The 24,664-nt window shown below is 46.6% G+C and overlaps 1 protein-coding gene across 1 annotated transcript in view; it reads left to right on the forward strand.

Annotated features, from left to right (window-relative positions):
* The window catches only part of LOC132475417 (pyruvate carboxylase, mitochondrial-like), a 257,477-nt gene that overhangs the window by 74,972 nt on the left and 157,841 nt on the right, over window positions 1-24,664 (forward strand). The window contains exon 11 of the mRNA XM_060076545.1: window positions 2,497-2,659. Coding sequence (XP_059932528.1) covers window positions 2,497-2,659 — 163 coding nt within the window. The remainder of the gene's footprint in view (window positions 1-2,496; window positions 2,660-24,664) is intronic.

Consider the following 24,664-nt stretch of genomic DNA (forward strand, 5'->3'; position numbering starts at 1 on the left):
GATTGGCCTCACCACCGCATGACTGGAGGGGTCACGGGAGACCATTAGTTGAATTAAATTACTTTTGACCGAAACCTCTCCTGCTATTTTTAATGCAGAGTTCGGCCTCAGAGACACGGTGCTTCTGCTCAATCTTGTTTTGCTCAAGGGAGATGTAAGAAATGCTTCCACTTGTGACAGTTGGAGTTTGTTTGTGGATCAGCGTGTTCCAATGTTGTGAGCCGGCAGGAAGTGATCTCAGGGAAGCCCCTCTGATACACTTGGTCCGGTGAATTCCAACAGCCACACACTCAGTAAGTCATGTGTAGGATAAATGGTGGTGGTGGTTAGTGAGGTCCCCCCCTTTCTTTTGAGTGTTATTCTGTTTTGATATGCTCTGTAAGGTGACCTTGGGTGTCTTGAAAGGCGCCTCTACATAAAATGTATTATTATATATTATTATAAATGCATGTAGGGCAGGGTAGGCTAGTGTGGTGGGAATTCCGTACCACGTCAAAACTGTCGGGACTTTTATGGTTAAATTAGATTTCTCTACAGGTTTCTTTTGCATAACATCTAAAGGCATTGCTAGCCTGGATACCATAATGTGGGTTTTTGACGATTTTTCAAACAATGGGCAAAAGTCTTAATGCATTTAATATTTACATGACTTTCTACCCGACTGAGTGAATATTTAATTGGTGTCTCTTCCCTTGTCGGCCATGATGATTCCTTAAGGGCACTGTGGGTTCGTGATAATCCCACATGAGTCACACAGAGGCTACCCCTACAGGCCTCTAATAGGCCAACCTCCCCTCCAACCTTTCCTTTCTCCTCCGAGCTGCTCGCCGAAAGGGAAATGTCGACCGGCGGCAGATTCACTTAGTTGTTTGGCAGCGTGTAGAGTGTGTCCTTCCTGTAAACGCTGAAGTCAAGGTTTCTTTCCGTCACCTTTTAATTCAGAGTGTCCCTGTACTCTTAACGGTCTCAGTGGAGGAGTCAAGTGAGTCGTGGTTGTGTTAAAGACTCTGCACTGAGCAAACCGACAAAATAGTTCTTCCCTTAAAAGCCGAGGGCAAGGTGAGCGCCGGGAGGGCGAGATCCTGTACCAGAGGAAATCAATGAAAATTACAGCCGCCCCTGCTGCACACCATTCATATCCTCTTTGAAAGTCTTCCAGCAAAATAGGAAAATGTATAATAGTGAATGATAAATACGATTTAATCATATTATGAAAATACCGTAAATTAGAACGTTTACGTCCTCTTGCGTTTTTCTTTGAATAGCCAATTCACCCAATGACTTATGGGGGGTGGATTTGACACCCACACACCAGCGTTCAGAACCTATATTAACATAGCTCTGTCAGAGACCGTCAAGCCAGGGCTCTTGTTGAATACTTATACCAAAGCGGATCAATACTCTCTCTGAAAGCCTTCAGAGATAAAACAATCAACTTATCTGATTAAGTTAAAGTTAGCGCACTGTCTGACCCACTTATACCACTCGTAAATCGGGTTAACTTCAACTCAATATTTTCCTTGCCTCATCCTTTTTGATGTTATCGCGTCTATAAAAATGGAGGAAATGAGGAGTGCTTTGTGTTAGGCAGGCCGCCTTGCAGCTCTCTTCAAGGGTTTAGCGGCCTTGAGAACTGCCATTACCCCTTCCACATCTCCTTTTGATATACCAGAGCGGAGGGGAGGTTTGCAGTGACAATTGAGGTAGTATATACGTTCAGGGGGAAGTGTTGCAGAGAGAGAGAGAGAGCTGGGTGGAGGGGCAAAATCAAGAAAGAAATCAGTAGAGAGTGTTGGTTGATGGATTCAGAGAGTCAGTTGAGAGAGGGAGAGAGTGGGAGAGACGGGTGAAAGATGCAGAAGGGAGTTGGAAGTTGTCAGTTGGAAGTGTGTTTGTGTGTGTGTGTGTGCTCGGTTCCGATCTAAATTTTAAACTGCTCATTCTGGGGCAGATGTTGCCAGCGTTGCATTCATTTGTCCTCGTCAAATTAGTACACGATGAGATTCCCGAAAGCCTAGAGGCCTCCCCGCCGCCATATGGTGGCGAAAGTTAGAGAAATAATGAGAACATGGAGGGGGGGATGGGACTGGGATGATTTCTGATGCAAGGAGACGGAGCCAAGTGCTTGTTGGAGTATCACTTCATGGGAAAGAGGGAAATAAAAAAACCTGTAGTAGACTCTCGATGCTTCCTTCTTGCAAACACTTTGATTAAACCACGGCCAAGTTTGGGGCCGTCGGCCGGACGCCAAGTCCTTCTGTCCGTATAAGTACTGTTGTATTTATTAAGCAGTATTTGCAGTGTAGTAGTGGACTGGTTTTCTGCATTTTGCTAATTGGCAGATCCTCTGGCGCATTTCAATAAAAAACAACAACATCTCTTTAACCTTTCCTTGGGCCTGGGTGTCAAATACTGCTGAGGAAAGTAGTCCCTCCGGTAGACCACCCTCCCCGCTGTTCGATAACCCCACCACCCACCCTTCTCCTCCCCCTCCAGCGTGGACCTGGTGCACGCCCAGCTGAAGGTCTGCGAGGGCCATAGCCTGCCCGACCTGGGCTTGAGCCAGGACAAGATCAGGGTCAACGGCTGTGCCATCCAGTGCAGGGTGACCACCGAGGACCCCGCCCGCGGCTTCCAGCCCGACACCGGCCGCATCGAGGTACGACGCCGCTCATTACATCGATCCATTGTTTGTGTTTTTATTACCGGGGTGTGCTTTGCAGAGTGTTGAGGGGATCACGCGCTGCAGGATCTGTATTGATGATCACATGCGTGTGCGGGAATCACCGTTCGGAAGGACGACGGTTTCTGAGCGCTCATGTGCATTGTGGTTCGGAAATATTTGCGATATGACGCTATGTTATTGACTTCTCTGGGTCGATCTGTACATCTGACTGCAGAATCAATGACTCGCGATGCTTGTTACCCACCCCCCATACATAATACTTAGTCACACACCCACTGGGTACTTCGTTCCCAGGACAAGTTGCAATCCATAGAGAACCCCCCCCACTTGGTGCTCTACTGTACCACAGAGGCCCGGATGCATGTATTAACAAGTGGGCGGCGATGATACAGAAAGCAAACAAACCTAATCCTTACACACACTCAATCCCCAATTGTCCTTCATACGACTATTCCAACATCAACCCTCTCCCCGGTAACATTGTTATTATATCAGCACACTGTTGCGTGCAGGAGGCCTTTATTGTCCCGGAGATCTGGGTGTGTGTGGCAGGGGAAGGATTCTTGCCAATCACATTATTTTATTTTTTCTCATGTTAGCTTCATCTCCTTTGGTAGGGCTTACGAGGTTTAGCCATCCTACCTATTGTGGCTACATCTAGATGTGGGTTACAGATCTAAATTCTCATTATAATACCCTTTTCTAATATTCCGTCTTCTACCAACCACCATGTTAAATCGATGCATCGTGCATATGCTAACCCTACGTATTCAGCATATTCAGTCCCGTCAAACGAGACTTGTGTGTTGAGTTACTTATTGAGAAATTATTTGTTGCCATGGCGATTTAGTGTTATCCCTCTGCACTTTTTATTTCTCAGGAAATATATATGATCGTTCGGTTACTAACTTGTTAATCTCTCCGGTTTCTATTGGCTAGCTTTAGTGTGAGCCAATATAAACCAGAGAGATGAACAGGGGGGCGGGGCTTTTTTTGCTCCGAACCAATTTTGACCTTGTCAGTCATAGCTGTGGTCAAGATTGATGTTGACATTCACAGAACAATAGAAATCTTTTTATCAGCCATGATATAAAAAGAAGAGGAATGTGGTTATTTGCCTAGCGGCTATTTGGGTTCCACGTTGATTCTAAACTCTAGCTGGGGGGGCAGAACGGAATGAGGAATTCCACATTCAGTTCCCCAAGATGTATTATAAGATGAATGTTTCACACACATTTCCCGAGCACCACATGATATCCTTTATATTTGGAAAAGGAAAGGGTTGAATGTCGATATCACCGCTAATAGTGTGAATGTTGTCCAAAGTCCAGTCCCTAGGCCAAGACTAATCTGAGAGAAATCTGTCCTATTTCAACAAGCTATTTTGTTTTGCAAGAGAATATCGTCAAGCTAACATCCCCCGGGTGTTCTTCTATTAAACCGTCCTTCATCACCCTTTTTAATTAGGCTTATATAGCTCCTCTCCTGCGCGGCGCTGCGTCTCATACACAGACTATTGTATTTTCATAGGGCTACATTCCTACAGTTTGAGAGACAGCCTCTTCCTCCACTAAGTAACCAGGGCTGAAGTCGCCGACGCCCACTTGGAGGCGGAGCACGCTCGCTTTTAAACTGGTAGTGGAAACGCAAATCAGCACGGTACAGACCGGCACGGCCAAAAGAACTGATAGAAAAACCACACGGACACACAGAGACACACATAGAGAGACACAGAGACACAGACACACAGAGACACACACACTGACACACACTCAGAGACGCACACACACACACAGACACAGACACACACACCCATCGTGATAGGATCTAGGAATAAACCTTCTAAGGAATCCCGATGAGGCGCTTCAGTGTTCAGAGTGTTTGACTGTGTCTATCATTATTGACAAGTCATTGCTCAGAGCTATCATCGAGCAACAGGGCACATCGTTTTCGACACTTTAAAGTTTATATTTATCATTTGTGGAAGGCTGTTGGAGTTTAAAGTTTAGAGGACGGTTTTATTTTCAAGCCCTGTGGAAAGCGAAGCAGCCAAGGAAGCCTGTTTATTTCAAGGGATCAATGTAGTGTCTACAGATGATGGGTTAGTCTTAGAGTTATGCTCTAGATAGGAGGTGGTTGCTAAATACAAGGCATGAGGAATCCAAAAATGTTTGCCGATTCACTGTAAGTAGCATTGGATAAAAACATCCGCTCGATAACGCACTAGCAAGTAATTCGACTGTAAGGGGTTTCATTATAGTGTTAGAATATGGCATTGTCTTATTGCTTTTGATGAAGCCATAAAAAGAGTAAAAAATACGATATGGTCGACCCGTCCTTTTCCAAGTACAAAGCCAGATTACAATATTTGGGCCAGCCATGTTGTCTCAAGCTTGTACTTCAGCAAACAGTACTGGCTAAATTTGTCAACTCTTCCAACGCTTTCTTGTTCCTCTGTTCATCTTCCCCTTTCTTTTTCCCGTCCCCCTTTCTTTCTATATCCCCCTCATGTGGGCTCTCCTACCCTTTTTCTTGATGTTGTTCTTCAAAGGTTCTTTTATGTGTCCAAATGAATTGTTCTAAATCATGAAAGGGCCATAGTACGTTATCAGAGATTAAGGAAACATGCCAAGTCGAGATACAGGCTTCTCCAAACACAAGGCTACAGCCAGTATGTCCTCCTAGTTCTGTTCCACGTCGGGAGGCTTGTTTTTGTTGTGGCGTGTTATGATTCACTATTGTAGAGTGTAGTGCATCCATGGAACCAAGCGAAGGAACTGGATGAACTGAGATTGTTCTAGTTTCTACCTGACCTAAAAAGACTTATCCTTCTTTTAAACAAAAAGCTCCATGACCAGAGCCGTGCTAAATCAGGGAAAGTCTTGGAGGGTTATTCTTGAGTCGCATTTGGAAGAAGGAGACGGCTTGGAGCCGAGAAGGATTTGAAGACGGATGCCGTGTTGGCTGTTTGTTTGTTTTCTGAAGAAAATTGTTTGGTTTTGGTAGCATGAGCCTGATGCAGTTTCCTGTGAGCATGCTAGCAGGGCTAAGAGGCACGCCCTCTAGCTGTTCTTCATGGCCCCCTTTGGGGCTTCCGTACGAGTATTTAGTTTGGATTCCAAGGAGTTCTGGTTTGGAGTTGTTCGTGTTTCTTCCCCGTTAACTTTCCATTTAACAGAATATTATTGAAATGTCAAAAGAAACGTAAGTATTCAATGTTTGTGAAGGTATATGTGGACTGCACTTATACATGCCTGACTTTTTGAAAGTCGTTATCTCTCAAAAACAGTTGCTTGCTTGGAAACCACTCTAATTAGAACAACAACTCATTGTCGTAGAATAATTGTGCTCGTCTCGAGATATAATGTATAATGCACTCATCTGTTGTTCATTCAACGTCCTCAACCTGGCCACCCGCTAAAGCATTCCGTCTCGGGAGGAGGAAACCATCTCCGAGGCTGTGAATTTGGACTGCAGTACCTATTTGTAACACTCTGTGTCAACGTTACATTGTGTACCTTTTTTAATTTCTCTCTCTCTCTCTCTCTCTCTCTCTCTCTCTCTCTCTCTCTCTCTCTCTCTCTCTCTCTCTCTCTCTCTCTCTCTCTCTCTCTCTCTCTCTCTCTCTCTCTCTCTCTCTCTCTCTCTCTCTCTCTCTCTCTCTCTCTCTCTCTCTCTCTCTCTCTCTCTCTCTCTCTCTCTCTCTCTCTCTCTCTCTCTTCCCCCCCGTCCCTCCCAAACGTGAGGAGTCTTGACGTGTGCGATGTGATTGAATTCCTCTCGCTTCGCTGACTCTGCCATCACACAAATAATGTCCTCTGACCGCGCCGCGGCCGAGCCCGCTGGGGGAGAGAACCAACACCGGTTTAATGCATGCGTGAACGCAACGCACACACACAGACATACGCACATGCACACACGCATACTTATTTATTTTAATTAAATTGTATCCCCATATGTCACCTCCCAGAAGTGATCGCGGAAGTTATTTAGTTGCTAATTAAACGTTTCCCCCGACACCAGAGATTCAAACATCAAATTCAGTTGATCACGTGGTAACTTCCAGACCATTTTTCAAATTAAAATACATAAAATCTGTGTGTGTACGTCGCACACAGGTGTCAGTTGGTTCTCTCTCCCCACAGGGTTAGTAGAGCCTTACTGTTGCCAAATAAATAGAAAACATATTTGAAATCATCGTAGGGGAGGCTTGCGACCTTTCCCCCTGAAGGACTCTTTTTATCTTCTTACCTTCCTTTCTCTCTCGTTCCCCAACTCCCCGGTCGCGTCTTTGCTGGCGGCCTCCAGAAGATAACACTTTCCTCCCCTCTATTGTTAGGCTCTCAGTTTTTCCAGCCACCTCCTAACAATCCTACCTCTCGGTGGCTTGCTTGCCTATCTCCCCCCTCCGCGCCTCTGTTCTACCTTACACACCCCCATTTCCTCGCCTCCTTCCTTCTCTATAACCCTTCCCTGCCCTGCTCGGCTATCAACACCGAGATATGTATTTCATCCCGACAACGCCAACCTAAAACCGTCAAATCTGACCCCTCCTGCCTGCTCTTCTCAAAATACCAGCCCTGTCTCCCCCTCCACCACCATCTCGCGCTCTCTCTCAGGCCTCATCTCAGCCGCTGAATGCATGGACCCAATTAACCGACCCACCCACAACCCAGATCGGACCACCTCATTGCATTGTAAACGTATCAGGTCCTAGAGTGGAGCTTCATGAGGTTGTACCGTGGAGCGGCTATTTGATTAGAAATATGTGCACACTGTGTGCTGAGGTAACGCATGGGAACCGAGATGGCCTTGTTTAATGCTTCCAGCAGAAGAGCAAAAGCACAGGGAAATGAAAGGCCTCAAGGGACCTTGGATAAATAGAGTGAGAGAGAGACGGAGAGAGACAGAGATAGACGGAGAGACAAATTTGTAAATGTAGGAGAGTTCTATGCAAACCAAAATGCCTCTGGACGCAATTGGATAGACCTACAACCAATCAGAGCAACCAAACTTGAGACATATACCAGACAGCTCCAATAAGGCACTGCTCCGTACTAGGGATGGGTCAGAAGAGTTGAGTATTCGATTATTCATCAGGGTCAAAGTCAACTTATTTTATTTTGACAAAAACAACAAATGTCATTCAAATGAACAGGAATTAGCGGACAGAACTGGAGTTGGTTCTGTAACCCCATTCCTAGCTGTTTTATTATTAATCATGCACAGGAAGAACAATATGCACAAGCATAAATATTAATATCTATGCGTACACCACAAACAATCGGCACCAGTACGCTAATTAGTCTCAAACAGGAAGCAAATCTCACGTCAGACGTCTTTCAACAGCACATTAATCATGTAAGTTACCTAGTTAGTTAAAGTGTCAGCCCATTCTGTTATTTGGTCTGACTATTGGTGAGGGGGGGGGGGGGGGGAAGCAATAACAGGGATTGACTTACCTAAACAGTCACCAGGGTAAGTAGCAGTAGCCAAAAAGCACAATCCTACATAAATATTTGACTAAAATCTGTAGTTTACCTATTTCCCTGAAATGGTCGAAAATAACGCAGCCCGTGACCTTACACAGGTAGACTCAACTCCCCTTAAAGTGCCCGTGGCCCAACACCTCTTCTATGTCGTGTGTCCTTGTGTATATTGTGCTCTTTATATGTACCTGACTGCAAGACAAGTTTCCCTTTTTGGGATGATAAAGTTAAACTGAACTGAACTGAACGGAACTGAACTATACATGGAAGGACGTTTAAGATATTTAGTGATTTATTTCAAATGAGCCATGGCGGCCTTTGTGAATATCAGCACATCGAATATTCGACCATGAAAAATGCCTGTACTCTGTACAGGCATTTAATTAAACCCAACCCAAATAAGATGCATGGTTGTGATTGGGTCGACTGGGAATCTCTCCTGAACAAATACAATGAGCTTGTAGATACGTCTGGTTCCCAGGCTAGTTGTTCAGGTGTGAACCAAGAAAAGTAAAATGTGTAGGATGGTTAGGGATGAAGAGACTGAGTCACTGATGTGAGAGAGAAATTCCGCCTGTCAAAGTGAGAAGGCAAAGCGAGAGGCAGGTAGACATCGTACCCTTGGCTTTGGAGTGGGGTCTGGGCAAAGCTAAGCCATGGAGAGGAGAACAGTGGATGGAGTGTCTGGAAAGCCTATCTTGACATTTTGGACTTCATTTGCAGATTTCCTGCCAAAAGGTACTCCAGACTCCATCATCGCGGTGCTCTTGGCGACCTTTCCACACATAAGCCACTTGGATATAATGGGCTACGTGAACGTTCGGGGGTCGGGCATTTTCCCATAAGATATATGGACCAGAGATGGCATCCGAAGCCGATACTCGTGGGAAATACTTTTCACTGAAACAGAAACCGAATTAAGGAATTGGGAGGGGAGGTATGATGGAGTGTGTGGAGCGGTGTGTGTTTGTGAGATGGGTTTCAGACACATGACGACGCTCCTTCCGACTCCCTTCCTTCCACCCCTCCCCAGATGATCACTCTATCTGTAATGGATAACCCGAGCCCCAGCCCCTCCTGTCACACTCTCTGTCTTTGTCTCTTTATCTCCTCTCTCTCCCCCTCTCGCTATCACTCCAGCTCAAAGGTGTTTTATTGACATGACAGAAGTATTAACAAGATGTAGGAAATGTGTCAAGGCATGCCCGACAGAAAGACAACATTGAAGGGGTGGAGGTCGCTGAGCCATTACAAGACATTACCAAAATCTATCAGTGACATTGCAATCGACTCTGAAGTCGCCTCCCTTGGCTGAGTCTACCAGCGCCACCTCGCCAATTAGGAGAGGCTCCAACTTTTGATGTCACAAGGCGACGTGTCTATATTAGAAGTCTGAAACGTTTTAAATCTGACACAAATCTGTGCACAATCAGAAATGTATAGTTACGATCAGTATACAAGCCATTAATTTATGCATAGGGGTGTGTGATAGTGTTGTCGGTGCGTGACACAACAACGGAATATGTCTACAAACTTGAAGGCGCAGGTGTAGTCAGGGAATGTTTGGGTCACGGGAGTTTTTACCACAAAAATTTGGAACGAACGCAAAAATAAATCACGGGGGACAAATGTCATCGTAGCTTTCCGCACATAATGCAGCCCATGAAGTTAAGTCACAGTTAGTGACTACAATCAGAATGCAGTGGACCTTCTGATTCCTTTTGCGTCAACGTTTCCATTTACACCTCCTCATTCCCTCCTCCTCCGATGGCTCAGTTCCACTTGATCATGGATGACATTGTGGGCCCCCCGGGCCTCTCAAGGGGGGGGGTCCCTCTCTGGCCTGCAGGAATCGGACATAGCGTTGTCATCCGTACTCAAGTATTCTATCTCTACGTTTCCTTGACAAAAAGCTTGGTAGACCGGGTTGAGGGGGCTGGCTCAAGAAAGGAGAGAGAGGCTTAGTATATTGCAAGGTTTCCAACTGCACAAACTTCTATTGGGTTCCGACATTTATTTTAATTGAACAGTACGGGAAAAGCTTGATGTAGGCTGCCGCGGTTTCACTTTCAGTTTGTTTTTATGCCTGGTGATGCCTGGGCATCGGCCAAAATTGGAAATATGTCAACCTGGGCAAGCGACATGACTATTGAGGTGTGAATTAAAAAAGTATGCACATAAATTTTGACTTGAATGAAAAGCGAATCATCCGAGTTGAGGGTAGCTTTTAATCAGACCTGGATCAGATAAAAGTCATGCCAGTGTGGCAGCGAGTGCTTGGATTCGCCTGGTTAAAAAGTTCCTCTAGCCCTAATCGTGATCGTACTGCCATGAAAGCCTTGCATAGCATAGCCCATTGAGAAATGATCATATCACGTAATGCATTCATACAAACCGTATGCCTACATCGAACGATAACGACAACGTCTTCCCGCAATAAAAAATCTTAACACGATTCATAAACTAAACATTCCTCCTAGTATAATAACTAACGTCACAGTACTACCTATGCTTAGAAAAAGGAGGGGACGGTCATTGCGATGTGATGTCACGATACATACCATTGGCCGAGAAGGCGAACACAGTCCCTTTTATCCGTCAAACGTACACGGTACGAAAAGGTTGAGTGTGTGTACACGGTATTGTATTCGCATTAAAAGTGCTCGGCCCATCTATCCCCTATATATCCTCATACCCACAGTGTGTGAGGATGATGAATCCAGTCTCCAGGCCTTTTCTCTTTGTTTCTATCTTCCACACACTCCCAATTACTCTCCCACGACTGCTGACTGCTTCATCTTCCTCCTGCCGCGCCCCCTCCTCCTCTGCCTCCCCTCCCCTGTTTCACCCTAATCAACAATCTATTTCCATTGGCCAGATAACTCGGCTAAGGGCTTATATTCTTTGCACATCCCTTATTTCTTGTTTTTGTTTCCTCTAACAAACAATACACGTCAATAAAGTCCTTTCTTTTATTAACCTTTGTTTTATCTTTTTTGTTCTCTCTCTCGCTCCCTCGCTCCCTCGCTCTCTCGCTCTCTCGCTCTCTCTCTCTTTCTCTCTGTCTCTGTCTCTGTCTCCGTCTCTGTCTCTCTCTCTCCTCCACCCTCCCACCCTGATGCGTCTCACTTGGGATTGTTTTCCACGTTGCCGTGTTGCATTTGCATGTGTCAGTGTCTCCGTAACACATTTCTTCCCTCTCTGCCTTTTCACGTGTGTGTATTTTCATACGTGCGCATCGCCACAGCTGCAGTGCTATTATTGTTGTTAGATTGATGCAGCCAAACGTTGTGTTATCATCCCCCCCCCCCCACACAATGTGTTCCCTTGTTTGACTTGTTATGAATCGAGAGAGAGACAGCGGGAGAGACGGTTGGAATTAGCTTGAGTGCTTATTAGCATTGTGGTGATGTTTGGATTTATTCGTAGGCACCCATTGCAACCGTACAAACAATTGAATTCCTATAGTGTGTGTGTGTGTGTGTGTGTGTGTGTGTGTGTGTGTCTGTTGATTTAAGGCCTTAATCCTCGCCGACCCATGTGCCCTCCCCCCCTCGAAGTGTGCCCGAGGTTAATGGCATATACGACAGATATCCGTCAGATGAAATCGGGCGTTCGTCGCCAACGTCATCCCTGCTGATGTTGAGGCGGGCGCTCAGTCTTCCCCAGCATGTCAGGGCTGCTGTGACCTGCGGTGATGAGTCCCGCAAATGTCGACGTGGCTCTGTATCTCAATGACTGGAGTTGTTTGGATGTTTAGTTTTTGGCGTTGAAAGGTCCAGCAGAATCTGGCAAACCGGTCCATGGGTCAGCGTTCCCCGCGCCGGAGTTGCCTAGGGGAGGCGGTGTGGAGGTTGTTGCGCTTTGTTTGTTAAACCTACGAAGAGACTTATGATCTGGGTGGGAAGGTTAGATGTTGGAGAATGCTTTGAGTCTGGGCAAGGGGTTGAAACATGCTGGGAAACGTTAGGTTTATCCCGTAGAGAGGTGATCAAGGAGGCGTGGGAGGGAGAGAGGTGAGGGTGGACTGGAGGCAAGAGGGGAGATGAAAGCAGATGAGGACGCTGGACACCTTGTTAACGCTGGTAAATTCAAAAACCTCTGACCAAGAGACGGCTACACACAGCTTGCAAGGTTACAAAGACACACACACACACACACACACACACACACACACACACACACACACACACACACACACACACACACACACACACACACACACACACACACACACACACACACACACACACACACACACACACACACACACACCTAAATGCACACACACACACACACCTAAATGCATACACACACACACTTAAATGCACACACACACACACACACACCTAAATACACGCACACACCTAAATACACGCACACACCTAAATGCACACACACACCTAAATGCACACACACACACACACGCACACACCTAAATGCACACACGCACACACCTAAATGCACACACACACACGCACACACCTAAATGCACACACACACACGCACACACCTAAATGCACACACACACGCACACACCTAAATGCACACACACACACACACACCTAAATGCACACACACACACACACACACCTAAATGCACACACACACCTAAATGCGCACACACACCTAAATGCGCACACACACCTAAATGCGCACACACACCTAAATGCGCACACACACCTAAATGCGCACACACACCTAAATGCGCACACACACCTAAATACACACACACACACACACACACACACACACACACACACACACACACACACACACACACACACACACACACACACACACACACACACACACACACCCCCTGATACACCCACTCACACAGACACATAGGCGTGCAAATACATCAATGTGCAAATGCATGCACACACTTGTCATCATGGGTCTTTCAAATCTTAACAGGGCAACATCGTGCTTTCTGGATGTGCCGTGTTGTTTGTGTTGCTTTTTGTTTGTTATTGTGTCTCTAGACCTTGTGCACCCCCCCCGCCTTCGCCACATCTCTACCTCCCTCCCTCCCCTTTTTCCCAGCCTGTCCCCGTCACTCATTGGTATGGTAATTATGGAACCAAATTAGCCCGCTATCGCTTAGAGTGACATTTCTGCACACTTCCATTAGTTTTTCTCTCTCCCTCTCTCCCGCCAACTCACATACAACATTCGTCTTGCCTTTTAAAGTCTGCAGTTGTTCTTTTGTCTCCTAACCTGCTCCCCCAACTCTGCCAATCACCCCCCCCACTCCTCCCCAACCACCCCTGCTCCTTTCTCTTTGCTTTGCCCTCATTTTCTTTTCTTTTTCATTTTTTTTCCACTTAATTTTCCCCGTCCTTCAAATACAGCCTTCCTCTACAATTCATCATCAGATATTATAATGTATTGGTGATTTGTCTCCGGGTGGAGCTCGAACACTCTTGGGCCGCTTGATGGAGCTGTTATTTGAATTCCTAGTTTGTGATGAATCCATCTCTCCCTTTCCGAACTCCTGTCAGTTTTTCTTGAGTGAGCCAGTCACCGAACTTGTGCGTTTTGTGCATGTATGAAATGTATTGCAGATGGAAAAGTTAGGCCGGTATGATTCATTGGGCGCAAGCAGGATTCAAATCGAGAACACATCACTGCTTTAAGCAAACAAATAAGCACTTTAGTAAGTAACCCTACTCGATTAACTAACAGTTTGCACCGACTGAAAGTATTTTATAAAAAGCACAGTCCATTTTTCACCCCCTCTGCTCTGATCACTGTTATCAAAGTGTCAGAGAGAGAGAGAGAGAGAGAGAGAGAGAGAGAGAGAGAGAGAGAGAGAGAGAGAGAGAGAGAGAGAGAGAGAGAGAGAGAGAGAGAGAGAGAGAGAGAGAGAGAGAGAGAGAGAGAGAGAGAGAGAGAGAGAGAGAGAGAGAGAGAGAGAGAGAGAGAGAGAGAGAGAGAGAGAGAGAGAGAGAGAGAGAGAGAGAGAGAGAGAGCTCATTTTTTACGAGGTTCTTTGCAATCTGGCCAAATTGTTCCACCCACGGCTCCTACGGACTGGCCTGTGGAAGACACGGTTCGACTGCTGTTTGTTAATTTCGTGGCGCCTCTCTCTCTCCAGCCTTCTCGGCCAATGGTATGATTACCAGAAATTGGCCTGTTCTCAAGATGTCCCCCGTGAGGACGCGGGGGCCCAGCTCGCCCTTTGAAAAGCTCAGATGGCTGCTAGTTTTGTCCTCAAGCCCTCGTTTCTGCACGTCTAAAAGCCCGGAGCGAGCTCGATAAAACTGGACAAAACTGGACGAAACGCTACACACCGCTTCTGTTGTGGGTGGCTACAAGTGCGGCAAATTCACCTCCCAATCAGCGTGCGCACAAATTTTTCTTTTCCTAAACCTTTGATTATGTTTCCGTTGCATAATGAATAGCCTAATATGGTTTTCGCGGCCACATTTTTTATTAAATAGACAATGTCCTTTCGGTTGCGCACCTCTGGCCTCACGCAGAGCTCCGAGCCGTATTCATATGCTAATTACGCTAAATCCACTCTTACCTTGCTGCCACAACGCGCCCACCCTCTCCCTCTCCGGTGATTACTTATCGCTTAAAGATGGCCGGAAATGTGCATATATTTACATATTGAAGCATTGGATAATGGTGATTTATTTTGTGACATCAAACGCTACCAGCACCGGAGAAGAACCCGGGGATCTTTTATTACGCACTGTAGTGAAACGTCTTTTCATTTAAATGCTTTTTCTATGTAAACAAGGAGGGAACTAGGCGCGTGTTGGGGTTAAATTGAACACTCCTGTTGTTTGTAATTTGTCTTTCAGGGCAGACAAACCCGGAGAACGATTTGGCTCAAACATAATGCAAAGGAAAGTTCTGAAACATTTCATTTTAATGTAAATTAGGAAAGAAATGCTACAATTATTCTGCAGCAAAGTGTTTAGTGCCAGTTAAATAAATAAATGTTTCTTTAAAACACACACACACACACACACACACACACACACACACACACACACACACACACACACACACACACACACACACACACACACACACACACACACACACACACACACACACACACACACACACACACACACACACACACACACACATTCCACAGTCCACACACACATTCCACAGTCCACACACATTCCTCCGTCTTCTTTCTTTTTTTTTAACTCAAAATTCTGGACAACGTTCCATCTCTCACTCTCCATTTCTTTGTCTGCATCCATCTCTTATCTTCCCAGCCCTCTCTCTCTTGCAGCCAGTCATGCTCGCTCGCCTGCCTTCTCAGTTTTGCGTCGTCCTCCTAAACTATTTCCCACATCTCCTGTTCTACTTTTATTCTTCCATCTTTCTCTCTCTCTGTCGCTCGCTCTTTTGCTCTCTTTCGTTCTCTCTCTTTCCCTCTCGGTCTCTCGATCCCTTTCGGTCTCTCTCCCTCTCCCTCTCGCTCTATATCGCACGCTCTCTCGCTCTCGATCTCACTGTCTCCCTCTCTCGCTCTCTCACACACCCCACCGTCTCTTCCTTAGGCTTTTACTCTGCTCTCCCCCATGCTCTCCTTCCACCCCTCTATGGAAATCTATTCCTGATTTGTGTGTTTTCGGAGCCCTATCCCTTCTTCTAACTGGTTTATGTCTAAATCTGATTCACCCTCTTTTCTCGCTCTCTCTTGCTTGCTCGCTCTCTCTCTCGCTCCCTCGCTCTCCCTCTCGCTCCCCCTCTCGCTCCCCCTTCATCCCACACCTGATCCCCCGTTCTCTATCCTTGGTACAAAGCCACCTCTCTGTAATAAATATTACCTCTCCCCGTCGTCCCATTTGTCATTCTCATTAGTTTTAAAATGGCCTCTTCCTTCTGCCCACCCACATTCTCACAGTATTGGGTCTCCATCTCTCTTCCTCACTTTCTCCCTCCATCTTTCCCCTACTCTCTTGCTTTCTACTTATCTCTCTCTCTCCCCCTATGTCTCTCGCTCGAGGCCGACCCCCCCAGAGTTCAGTGTGTTCCGTGTATTTATTGTGTTTTTCATCACGTCTTATCAAAATCTGTTCCATTATTCAACGACCCCCTCTGTCATTACGTATTCATGTTTGTGATCTAAACAGCCTGTTTATTGATTTACCAATCCACTGTAATCATCCTCTGCATCTCCATAAGTGTGTGTCTGATTGATTGTGTGTGTGTGTGTGTGTGTGTGTGTGTGTGTGTGTGTGTGTGTGTGTGTGTGTGTGTGTGTGTGTTGTCCTGACAATGTTTAGTGCTTTAAGTAGTCCTAACCTTTTCTCTGCAACTTTTAGTTGTGAAGAAAAGTAATTAACGTTATGTTAAAGAAAAATAAATGTTGGTTGGATGCGATTGTCTATTTATGCGCGTGTGCTTTCTTTGTGTTCAGTACCATTCATACAGGGCTGGCCTGGGGGGTCGAGACATCGATGGCGCGCACAAACCAACCAAATAGTTCCTAAAAATAAACAAGTTTGACAGAGTGCTTAGTCTTAACAGCCTGGGCCGCCCCTCTGTGGACGCCTCCACACATACTAATGCTAGCGTCCACTTTCCCCTTGTTGTTGTTGGGATGCTGATAGGGACTACAATGCTGACGGATATAAAAGGCTGGTTGTGCGTTGCCTCGCTCCGTGGGCTACGGGGCGGCGGCGGCGAGCTATTTATGGTGCGCGTCTGCAAGTTTGTGTGCATGTGCGACGCAAGCTGCATTGGTGCTTGTGCACGTGAGGTGGCGAGATGTCATGGTGAGTGTTTGCGCGTGCGTTTGGAAGTGCGGCAGCGAGCTGTCATGGCGAACGTGTGCACGGGCGGTGGTGTGTGTGGTCCATCCACAGCTGGATGGAGCTCCACTTTTATAAAAGGCTCCACTTTTATAGGAGCTTGATGTCCACTGCAATGTCCTTGCCCATCAAGTGCGTTCTTTATCTAATGAACTATTATCATTTAAACAGAGTACTGGCTTCAGGGTTACTCCCCATAGAGAAAGGTTCTGACAACGATCCCACGTAAACGCATCCTAACCCGTAGGCACCCTTGGGCAAGATGGCTAACTTCTCTCCAATCTCCCATCCTACCACCATCATGTTACTCATTGATTTATCATATATAACTATATATTGTGTGCGTGTGTGGACCTTTGTGGCCTCCTTTGTGCTTAGAGTTGTGTGTTTGTGTCCTGTTCTATTTGGTGTGTGTGTGTGTGTATACAAACAAGGCTTTATCTGTGCACATCCGTAACTGCGTATCTATTGTGTGTATGACTGTGCTTGTCTTTAACTTTGTGTGTGTGTGGTTTTATCAGCCTGTGCAGATGGCCTCAGTGGCTCATCCATCGTTCCAGTGAAATGACGATCCCTCCGAAGAGGAGGGAGAGAGGGAGAGAGGAGGCAGCTGGAGGGGGGGGGGGGGGAGTTAAATATACAGAGGGGGAGAGAGGGAGGTGGAGATAGTCGGAAGGAGGAAGGGGTGGAGATGGAGAGAGCTGGAGCTGGAGATGGAATTGAGGAAGGGAGAGAAGGAGAGTAAGAAGGGAGAGACTGAATGAGAACAAGTGTGATGCAAGAAAAGAAGAGGGAGGGGGCAAGGATGAGAAAAAGATGAGAAAAATAAAAGATTAGGGGGATGAAGAAGAAAGCCAATAAACACAACAAACAGACAGTGATGGGTGGAGGGCGAAAGACCTGTGGGTGCGTGCGTCTGTGTGCACGCGCACACACTGACCTGTGTTGATCCATGTAGGCTTTCATGTCCAAGGCCATTGAACGCATGTATGTATTCATTCATGGGTTGAAGAAACACAAAAACACCCACAAGCATATCTAAGCTTACCCATGGCCCCTGACCACAAACACAGATATCATTGTGTATCTATATGCAAGTTTATATAAGTACGTGTGTATGGGTGCGTGTGCTTGCCTGACAGCCTGGCACTCTGATTTCTTATTACAATTGTTTGCCAGCTCATGTTTGTGTACCGAACCGTGTGTGTGTGTGTGTGTGTGTGTGTGATCTTGCATAGAAAGATGTGCTTGGTATCACTGTGCAAGCCTGGTTGCTGAGTGAGAGAGATGGGGACAGAGAGATGGGGCCTCACCCAGTACACAGATGAATACAAAGGAGTGGTAAGCTGTCAGTGTTGGCGATGTGCTGACTGAGGCTGAGTGCCAGCCTGGCAGATGACCCAGCCGCCATCGGGGAACACGATGGTGTTTCTGAAGTTGTTTTGGTGTCTTTTGAAGTGCTTCTGGAAGGGATTCAGTCAGGCTATCTTGTTAATTTTTGATTATTCCCTCCCTTTGAGAAATCTCTTCCAAAATGCCATCATTTAACGCCACCAATGGCGTCGCAGAGAAACAAACAAATGCTGTCTCTCCGTAGCGAAGAAAACTTGTGGCAGTGGTGCTATGCAAAACAAAAACTGACAAACAAAATGACAACTGACAAACAAACACTTTGCTTTATTCTTTAAAGGTATAGCGTCATTTCCGCAGCTAGTGGTCTCTCGAACAAAACAATAACCATCTCCTTAGTTTGATGATGTGTTTGAGTAGATTGGGATAATTATAGTTTTCTTCAGCGCTGTAAATAACCATTAGGTTTTAACCCTAGTGAACTAATGGCCCTTATAAACAATCATTGTTGTTGCTTGAATACGTATTTCTTCCGTATTACGTCTATTTCCATAATTAAAGGTGCATTTATTTTGAAAGTCAAACGTGGGTACTTGCGTGCGTAATAGTGGAAAAACAGACAAATTAAAGCTGAGTGAGTTGTTTTGAACTATAATCACAAATTTTTTTATTGGATTAGTCTTCTTTATGTGAGGTGGTGTTAGGCTATGGTAATGCGTCTAAACTATATGGCATTAAAGTACCTCATATATTTGTGGTATTTGTGGCCGATAGTTAATGTTTTAGTTTTATTTACGCCAATAAAACCACCAGCTGTGTTGATTCACGTCATGATAAAAACGATAGTTGATATTCATTCACGTTCACTCATGCTTAATCCTCAATACTCCGGATTGATTATATAAGGCATCTGGCCAGCCGTCTTCTCTGCAGGTAGAATCCAACAACAATCCCTCCTACCGCACATGATCATGTTTTGAATCAGATTGTGCACTGAGGAGCGGGCTGTGCACAGACGTAGTTAAATGTGTTTGTGTGAGAGAGAGAGCGGGAGCAAATCAATGTGTGCGCTGCTCTTCAATGAAATTCGATTTTACCCGTTTTAAATGGGAACAAATAGTTACTGTACAAGGAACAATATTGATCGGGGGTGGCTTCTCTGGGACGGATAGAAAAAAATATGAATTTCTCACCCAAGTAAAGTCCATGTGTGGGAAACACTATTAGCTTGGTGGCTGTCATGACTCATGTGCCACTCCCCATTGTAGCACGGATAACGGATAACGAGCACATATATTATTTGTTGTTCGACTCCAAAAGAAATTCTGGGCACATAAGCTCGGGGTGGTCTCGCAAGGAGGAACCTCACAGGCGTTACACACTGTTAACATCTCAGAGTGGGTGGACTTGTTAAAGCGGTTTGAATCTGCTCGGCTAACCTGTGAATTTTAAACTCGTGTGTAGCTAAGACGTGACTAAAATGGCGGACGAGACGGGGGGAGAGAAGACAATTTTAGTTTATCGGCTCCAGTCGGGCCTGGCATGGCCGTTTGCCAAGAGCTGAATAACGACTCGGGGATAATATCCAGAATTTGTGGCATGGGAGCGTTAAAAAGGCCGGGGCGGTCCGTCCTCGGCTGGATTAGGGCTGGTATCAGAGGGCTAATAGACGCTAATGCAGAGCACACTGGGGAACCGCAAATCAATTAAAACGCCTCATTGGGGCGAATTGAGAGGATATTGGTTTTATGTGCAGGCGTTTTTGTCGAGGCGGTGCATGAACAAATCCTTTTTTGCTTTTATCGTGTCTTGTCAGCGATGACATCGAACGGGTTGAAGATATTCATGGGGTAGATAATTTATTTAGTTTGTTTTGTGCCGTTCTTCTTACAAAGGAAGAAAATGATAAAACCACCTTCTTATTTTGATCTTACTTCAAACACTCATTCTGAAGGTGTTTGTGCTACATCATGGACATTTCATTTTCTATTTCATTTCCCGCTCAAACACTTGCCAAAGCCCGGAGTGAAATGTCAAAAATAAATGGGTGTCAAGCGAAAAAGAAAGTGTTGTTTTCCCCCGGAATCGTTCGGTTGACTGCTAGAAAATGTACAACTGAACCAGCGTGAAAATGGTGACGAACATCCATTAAATATGTCCGCTATTTCCCCATGGTGAATCTTCCAAGTTGTCACGCCAAGCCTAATGTTTGGCTTTCATTTGAACCCACTGTTAGGCTATTAAAGAAACTCTTTTAGCCAAATATGACCAGAACACCTAACGGAAGTCTGTTAGGTGCAGTCATAATGAAGCAGGTCAGAGGGGTTTGGGGGCCTAGTACGGTGCTGGCTTTTAGCGTTGGGCCAACAGACGACGGGTTCCCTGGCACACAGGGGGCCCGGGTAATAACGCCGGGTACCGCGGGGGGGGGGGGAGGGCAGCATGCAGCAGGCAGCATGCATGGCTCAGCGGTATGAAATATGTTCCTGTCTAGTCGGTGGTTCTCAGTTGTTGCATCTCTCTCTCTCTCTCTGTCTCTCTTGCTCTCTCTCTCTCTCTATATGGATCTTAGTTCCTGTGAAAATGTACGTCTTTGACAAACGCTATGTTTTCAAGACTGCAATCTAACACTCATACTCAACGGTACTACAGCAGAGAGACGCTTTACGCTGTTAGACTACAGATACATTCAACTTGGCTCCCTATCTGTCTGTCTCTCTGTCTGTCTGTTGCCAACTCACTCACATAGTCACAGACTCCTCAACCTCTTTGCAGCATCTTTCAATGGTGTGCTGGATAAGGCTAAGGCGTGACCACACACACACACACACACACACACACACACACACACACACACACACACACACACACACACACACACACACACACACACACACACACACACACACACACACACACACACACACACACTATATTGCACAATCATGCACCTGAGCAGCTTGGAAGTCTGAAATAAATATAAAAAATGGAAAAATAAAGTATAGGACACACGAGCAGCAGGTTGTCTGCTGGTTCGGAGGCATTATGAGTTCTACCTCCTGCCGCCTTCCGGTTGACAGTTGCCTGCTGTTTTTCAATTACTGAGCTACGCTGAACTATCGGGTTGTTTAATTTGTTAATGTTTGCTAATGTCTTCAGAGGAGGGGTGACTCAGCGTTTGTTGTTAAGGTGCATTGCTCCCCAAGATGCAGATTACAAGCCCTACACCCTCAGAACACACCTCCACCTCCATCTCTTCCACTCTTCCCCCCTGCGGTCAAAGTCCTCGGGTCCCAGGCGAAAGGTCTTGGGTTCAATCCCCGATGGACGGCGCCTTCACCTGTATCCGGCCCTCCTTGAGCAGGAGGCGGTCCCCTCATACCTGCTCCTCATTGGCCCGCGTCTGTGTTCGCCCTGAAGCACTCGGTAACTCCCTCCTAGTAAACAGAGTGGACACTCCGTCGGCCATTGGCTTCGGCACATTGCCATGCGTGCGCATGAGCTGAGATGAGTGCGGTGCGAGTGGGCGTGTATTTGTGTGGACTTGCGCCCAACCCGGTGCACGTGTCATCGCCGGCAGCAGTCGGGGGCGCCCGGCGTGCCAGACGAGATGGACGGCCAGGGCCAGGGCCAGTCATAAATCTGAAGGCATGGATGTCTCCAGAGACACAGCGGACGAGCGAGAGAGGCGGGTAGAGCGAGAGATGGAGGGGGGGGGGGGAGGAGCGGGAGGGGGAGTGAGGGAGGGATGGAGGGGGAGAGATCAAAACAACAGCAAGTGCAAAGGAAGAAGACAGACAGCCAAACTCGACGCTACGTCCCGACTATCTTCCTGTCCATGCCCCTTCGACCCCACCTTTTCCTCTGTCGGTGTCGCTCCCTCCTCCTACTGTCTCCTCCATCCTCTCTCCCCCTCCTCCTCTGTCCTCCCTCCCTCCCTCCCTCCCTCCCTCCACCAGTAGCAGAGTTGGTTTCCAGTGTGGCCCTATGTATGCGTAGTGTGATTAATCATCCATTGTCCCCAGACATGACAAGATGATTTGCTGACGGTGTGCATGTGCGGGACAGCTTAGTTGGTTTTATTGGTGCGTGTGTGTGTGACTGTGTGTGTGTGAGATACAGAGAGACCGGTACAGAGTAGTTGAAATCCCTTTTCTTCTTTGTACCACTAACTTGTAGGATTTTGTGGTGATGGTTTTTAAATCTTGTTATCCAACACTGACCTAATGTATATGCCACACACCCTTTCACCCTGTGCACATGCGCACATTTGTGTGTGTGTGCACGTGTGTGTGAGCTCCTCCATGCAAGCACGCGTCTGTGCTGATATGCGTGACGCATTCGTTTACCTTCCCATCACCGGCTGTCGCGGTCGGTCCCCGTGGCAACCAGGCATGGTCCAAGGTGTTGATTACGCCAAGAGGTCTCTCCGAGCGGCTCTCTGACTGGATAGCGGCGCCAGGGGAGGCGGGGGCTCAGGAAGGAACGCTGGTTGGCCAGACAACAGTGTTGACTGATGGCTCGGCACGGTGAGAGTGTGTGTGGGCGGCCGGGGTATTATCTGAGGATAATTAGACGTCATATCTTTTGAGCGGTGTCATAATGTCTTGGGATGAAGTCATCCGATAAGTGTCGTGGTGCCCAGGTGCTGTGGTGTTCATTAATTAGGACTCACTTCAAATTACTCATATTTGCCCAAAGTGACGTTCGGCGAATCCCCGATTTAAAATCTGTGAAGGAGCAGGACTCTTGACACTTCACTCTACGATGTCTGCAGGTAGACTCCGGCTATTATGTGGGTCTGAACCAAGAACCTTTGAGTGGAACACCCTAACCACAAGACCATCCTGTCCGTTGCTCAGGTGGCATAACGGATGCAGAAGCCGGCTCGCTCTCTCCATGATTCCAGTGAGGTAGTCGTCAAGCAGCGAGTTTTGCCGAATTAAAGTCTGGTGATTCTTTTTCGTTTGATGTTTCCGCACCATTCCGACTTCACCGATCGGTCGTTTCCCGGTGTGGAATCCCTGTGATGGGTCGAGGGGGAAAAGAGAATGTCAAACAGCGCTTTCATGTTTCAGGGTGGCGTGGCGTTAGGAGTTTACAGGCTGTCATCTTGACTCAAATTCCTTTAACACGATCGCTGTCGATCGCGATGTTGTTGATAAAGAGAGTTAAGTCATTAGCATCATATTTAATGCTAATGTTTCCAGAAAGGAACTGCTTATTTCCAAGTTATTGCCTGGAAGGAGCCTTTCTGACATGACATTTATGAAGCCACTACTGCTCATGCTTCAGTTTGGTGATGATGATGATAATAATTCCAGTAAATTAGTTTCATATCGAAAAAACTCTTTATATGAGGTGCGTTGGTAAAACAGACGACAGGCAAAAGACACAAGCGCACACTGGATTGGGTGGGGGTGCTAAGAGAAGGCAGTAGGAAATAGTTTAGTCTCAAGGCGGGATTTGAAAACCAGGAGGGACTCTGAGGCCCCGTCCACACGGAGCTGATTTTTTGGTGAAACCCTATAAGTCTTGTGCGTTTCGCCCGACCGTCCAGAGAGAGCCGGCGAATCCGGTGCCCGAAACCGCACATTTCTAAAACCATGTCCCAGGGTGGTTTCAAATATATCCGGACCCGGTTTCGTGTTAGGATTCGTGTGGACGACTGAAACGCAAACAAAGACGTCTTTGCCCCCCCACCAGCTGGGCGAAGTCAGTCGCGTTGAATTATAATTAATAAAATTATTATTAATTAAATAATAATAAATACAGCCTCCTGATGAATGGAATTACTAACTGTACATTAAAAATTATTTATGCTCAATTTAAAAGGTTGAATCTCCTCGTGACTGAATGTTTGGATACAGCACGCAGCCTTAATGCGCTCCACTTTTTTCTGTGGAGAACCAGCGCCTTGAATATTTACTACAGCGTTTCTACAGCTCGATGCGGTTTCGCAATGAATCCGTCTTTATGGAGATATTCCTGAACCGCATAAAACGTAAGCGGATCGTTTTCGCCTGTTTCGTCTTGGTGTGGACGAGGCCTGAGTCTCTGTCTCCTGGGAGGGAGTAGATGATGATGACTGCTTAGAGGTACACGCAGGGAGAGAGGGGGTGAGAGAGAGGGGGGGGGAGAGAGAGAGGGGGGGAGAGAGAGAGGGGGGGAGAGAGAGGAGGGAGCGGAGGGGCCCACGTGATTAATGGGAGAATGTTTTTTACTTCTCCTGTCGAGCACGGTTGGGGTGGTTGAGCACAGGTACAGAACCGGTGGAAGGAAAGCTGTCAGGAGGAGAAGCGACGGATGGGGAGGGGGGCTGGATTGATGGAGTTAGAAGGATG

The sequence above is a fragment of the Gadus macrocephalus genome, chromosome 17 (genome assembly GCF_031168955.1).
Source record: "Gadus macrocephalus chromosome 17, ASM3116895v1".
NCBI lineage: Eukaryota > Metazoa > Chordata > Actinopteri > Gadiformes > Gadidae > Gadus > Gadus macrocephalus.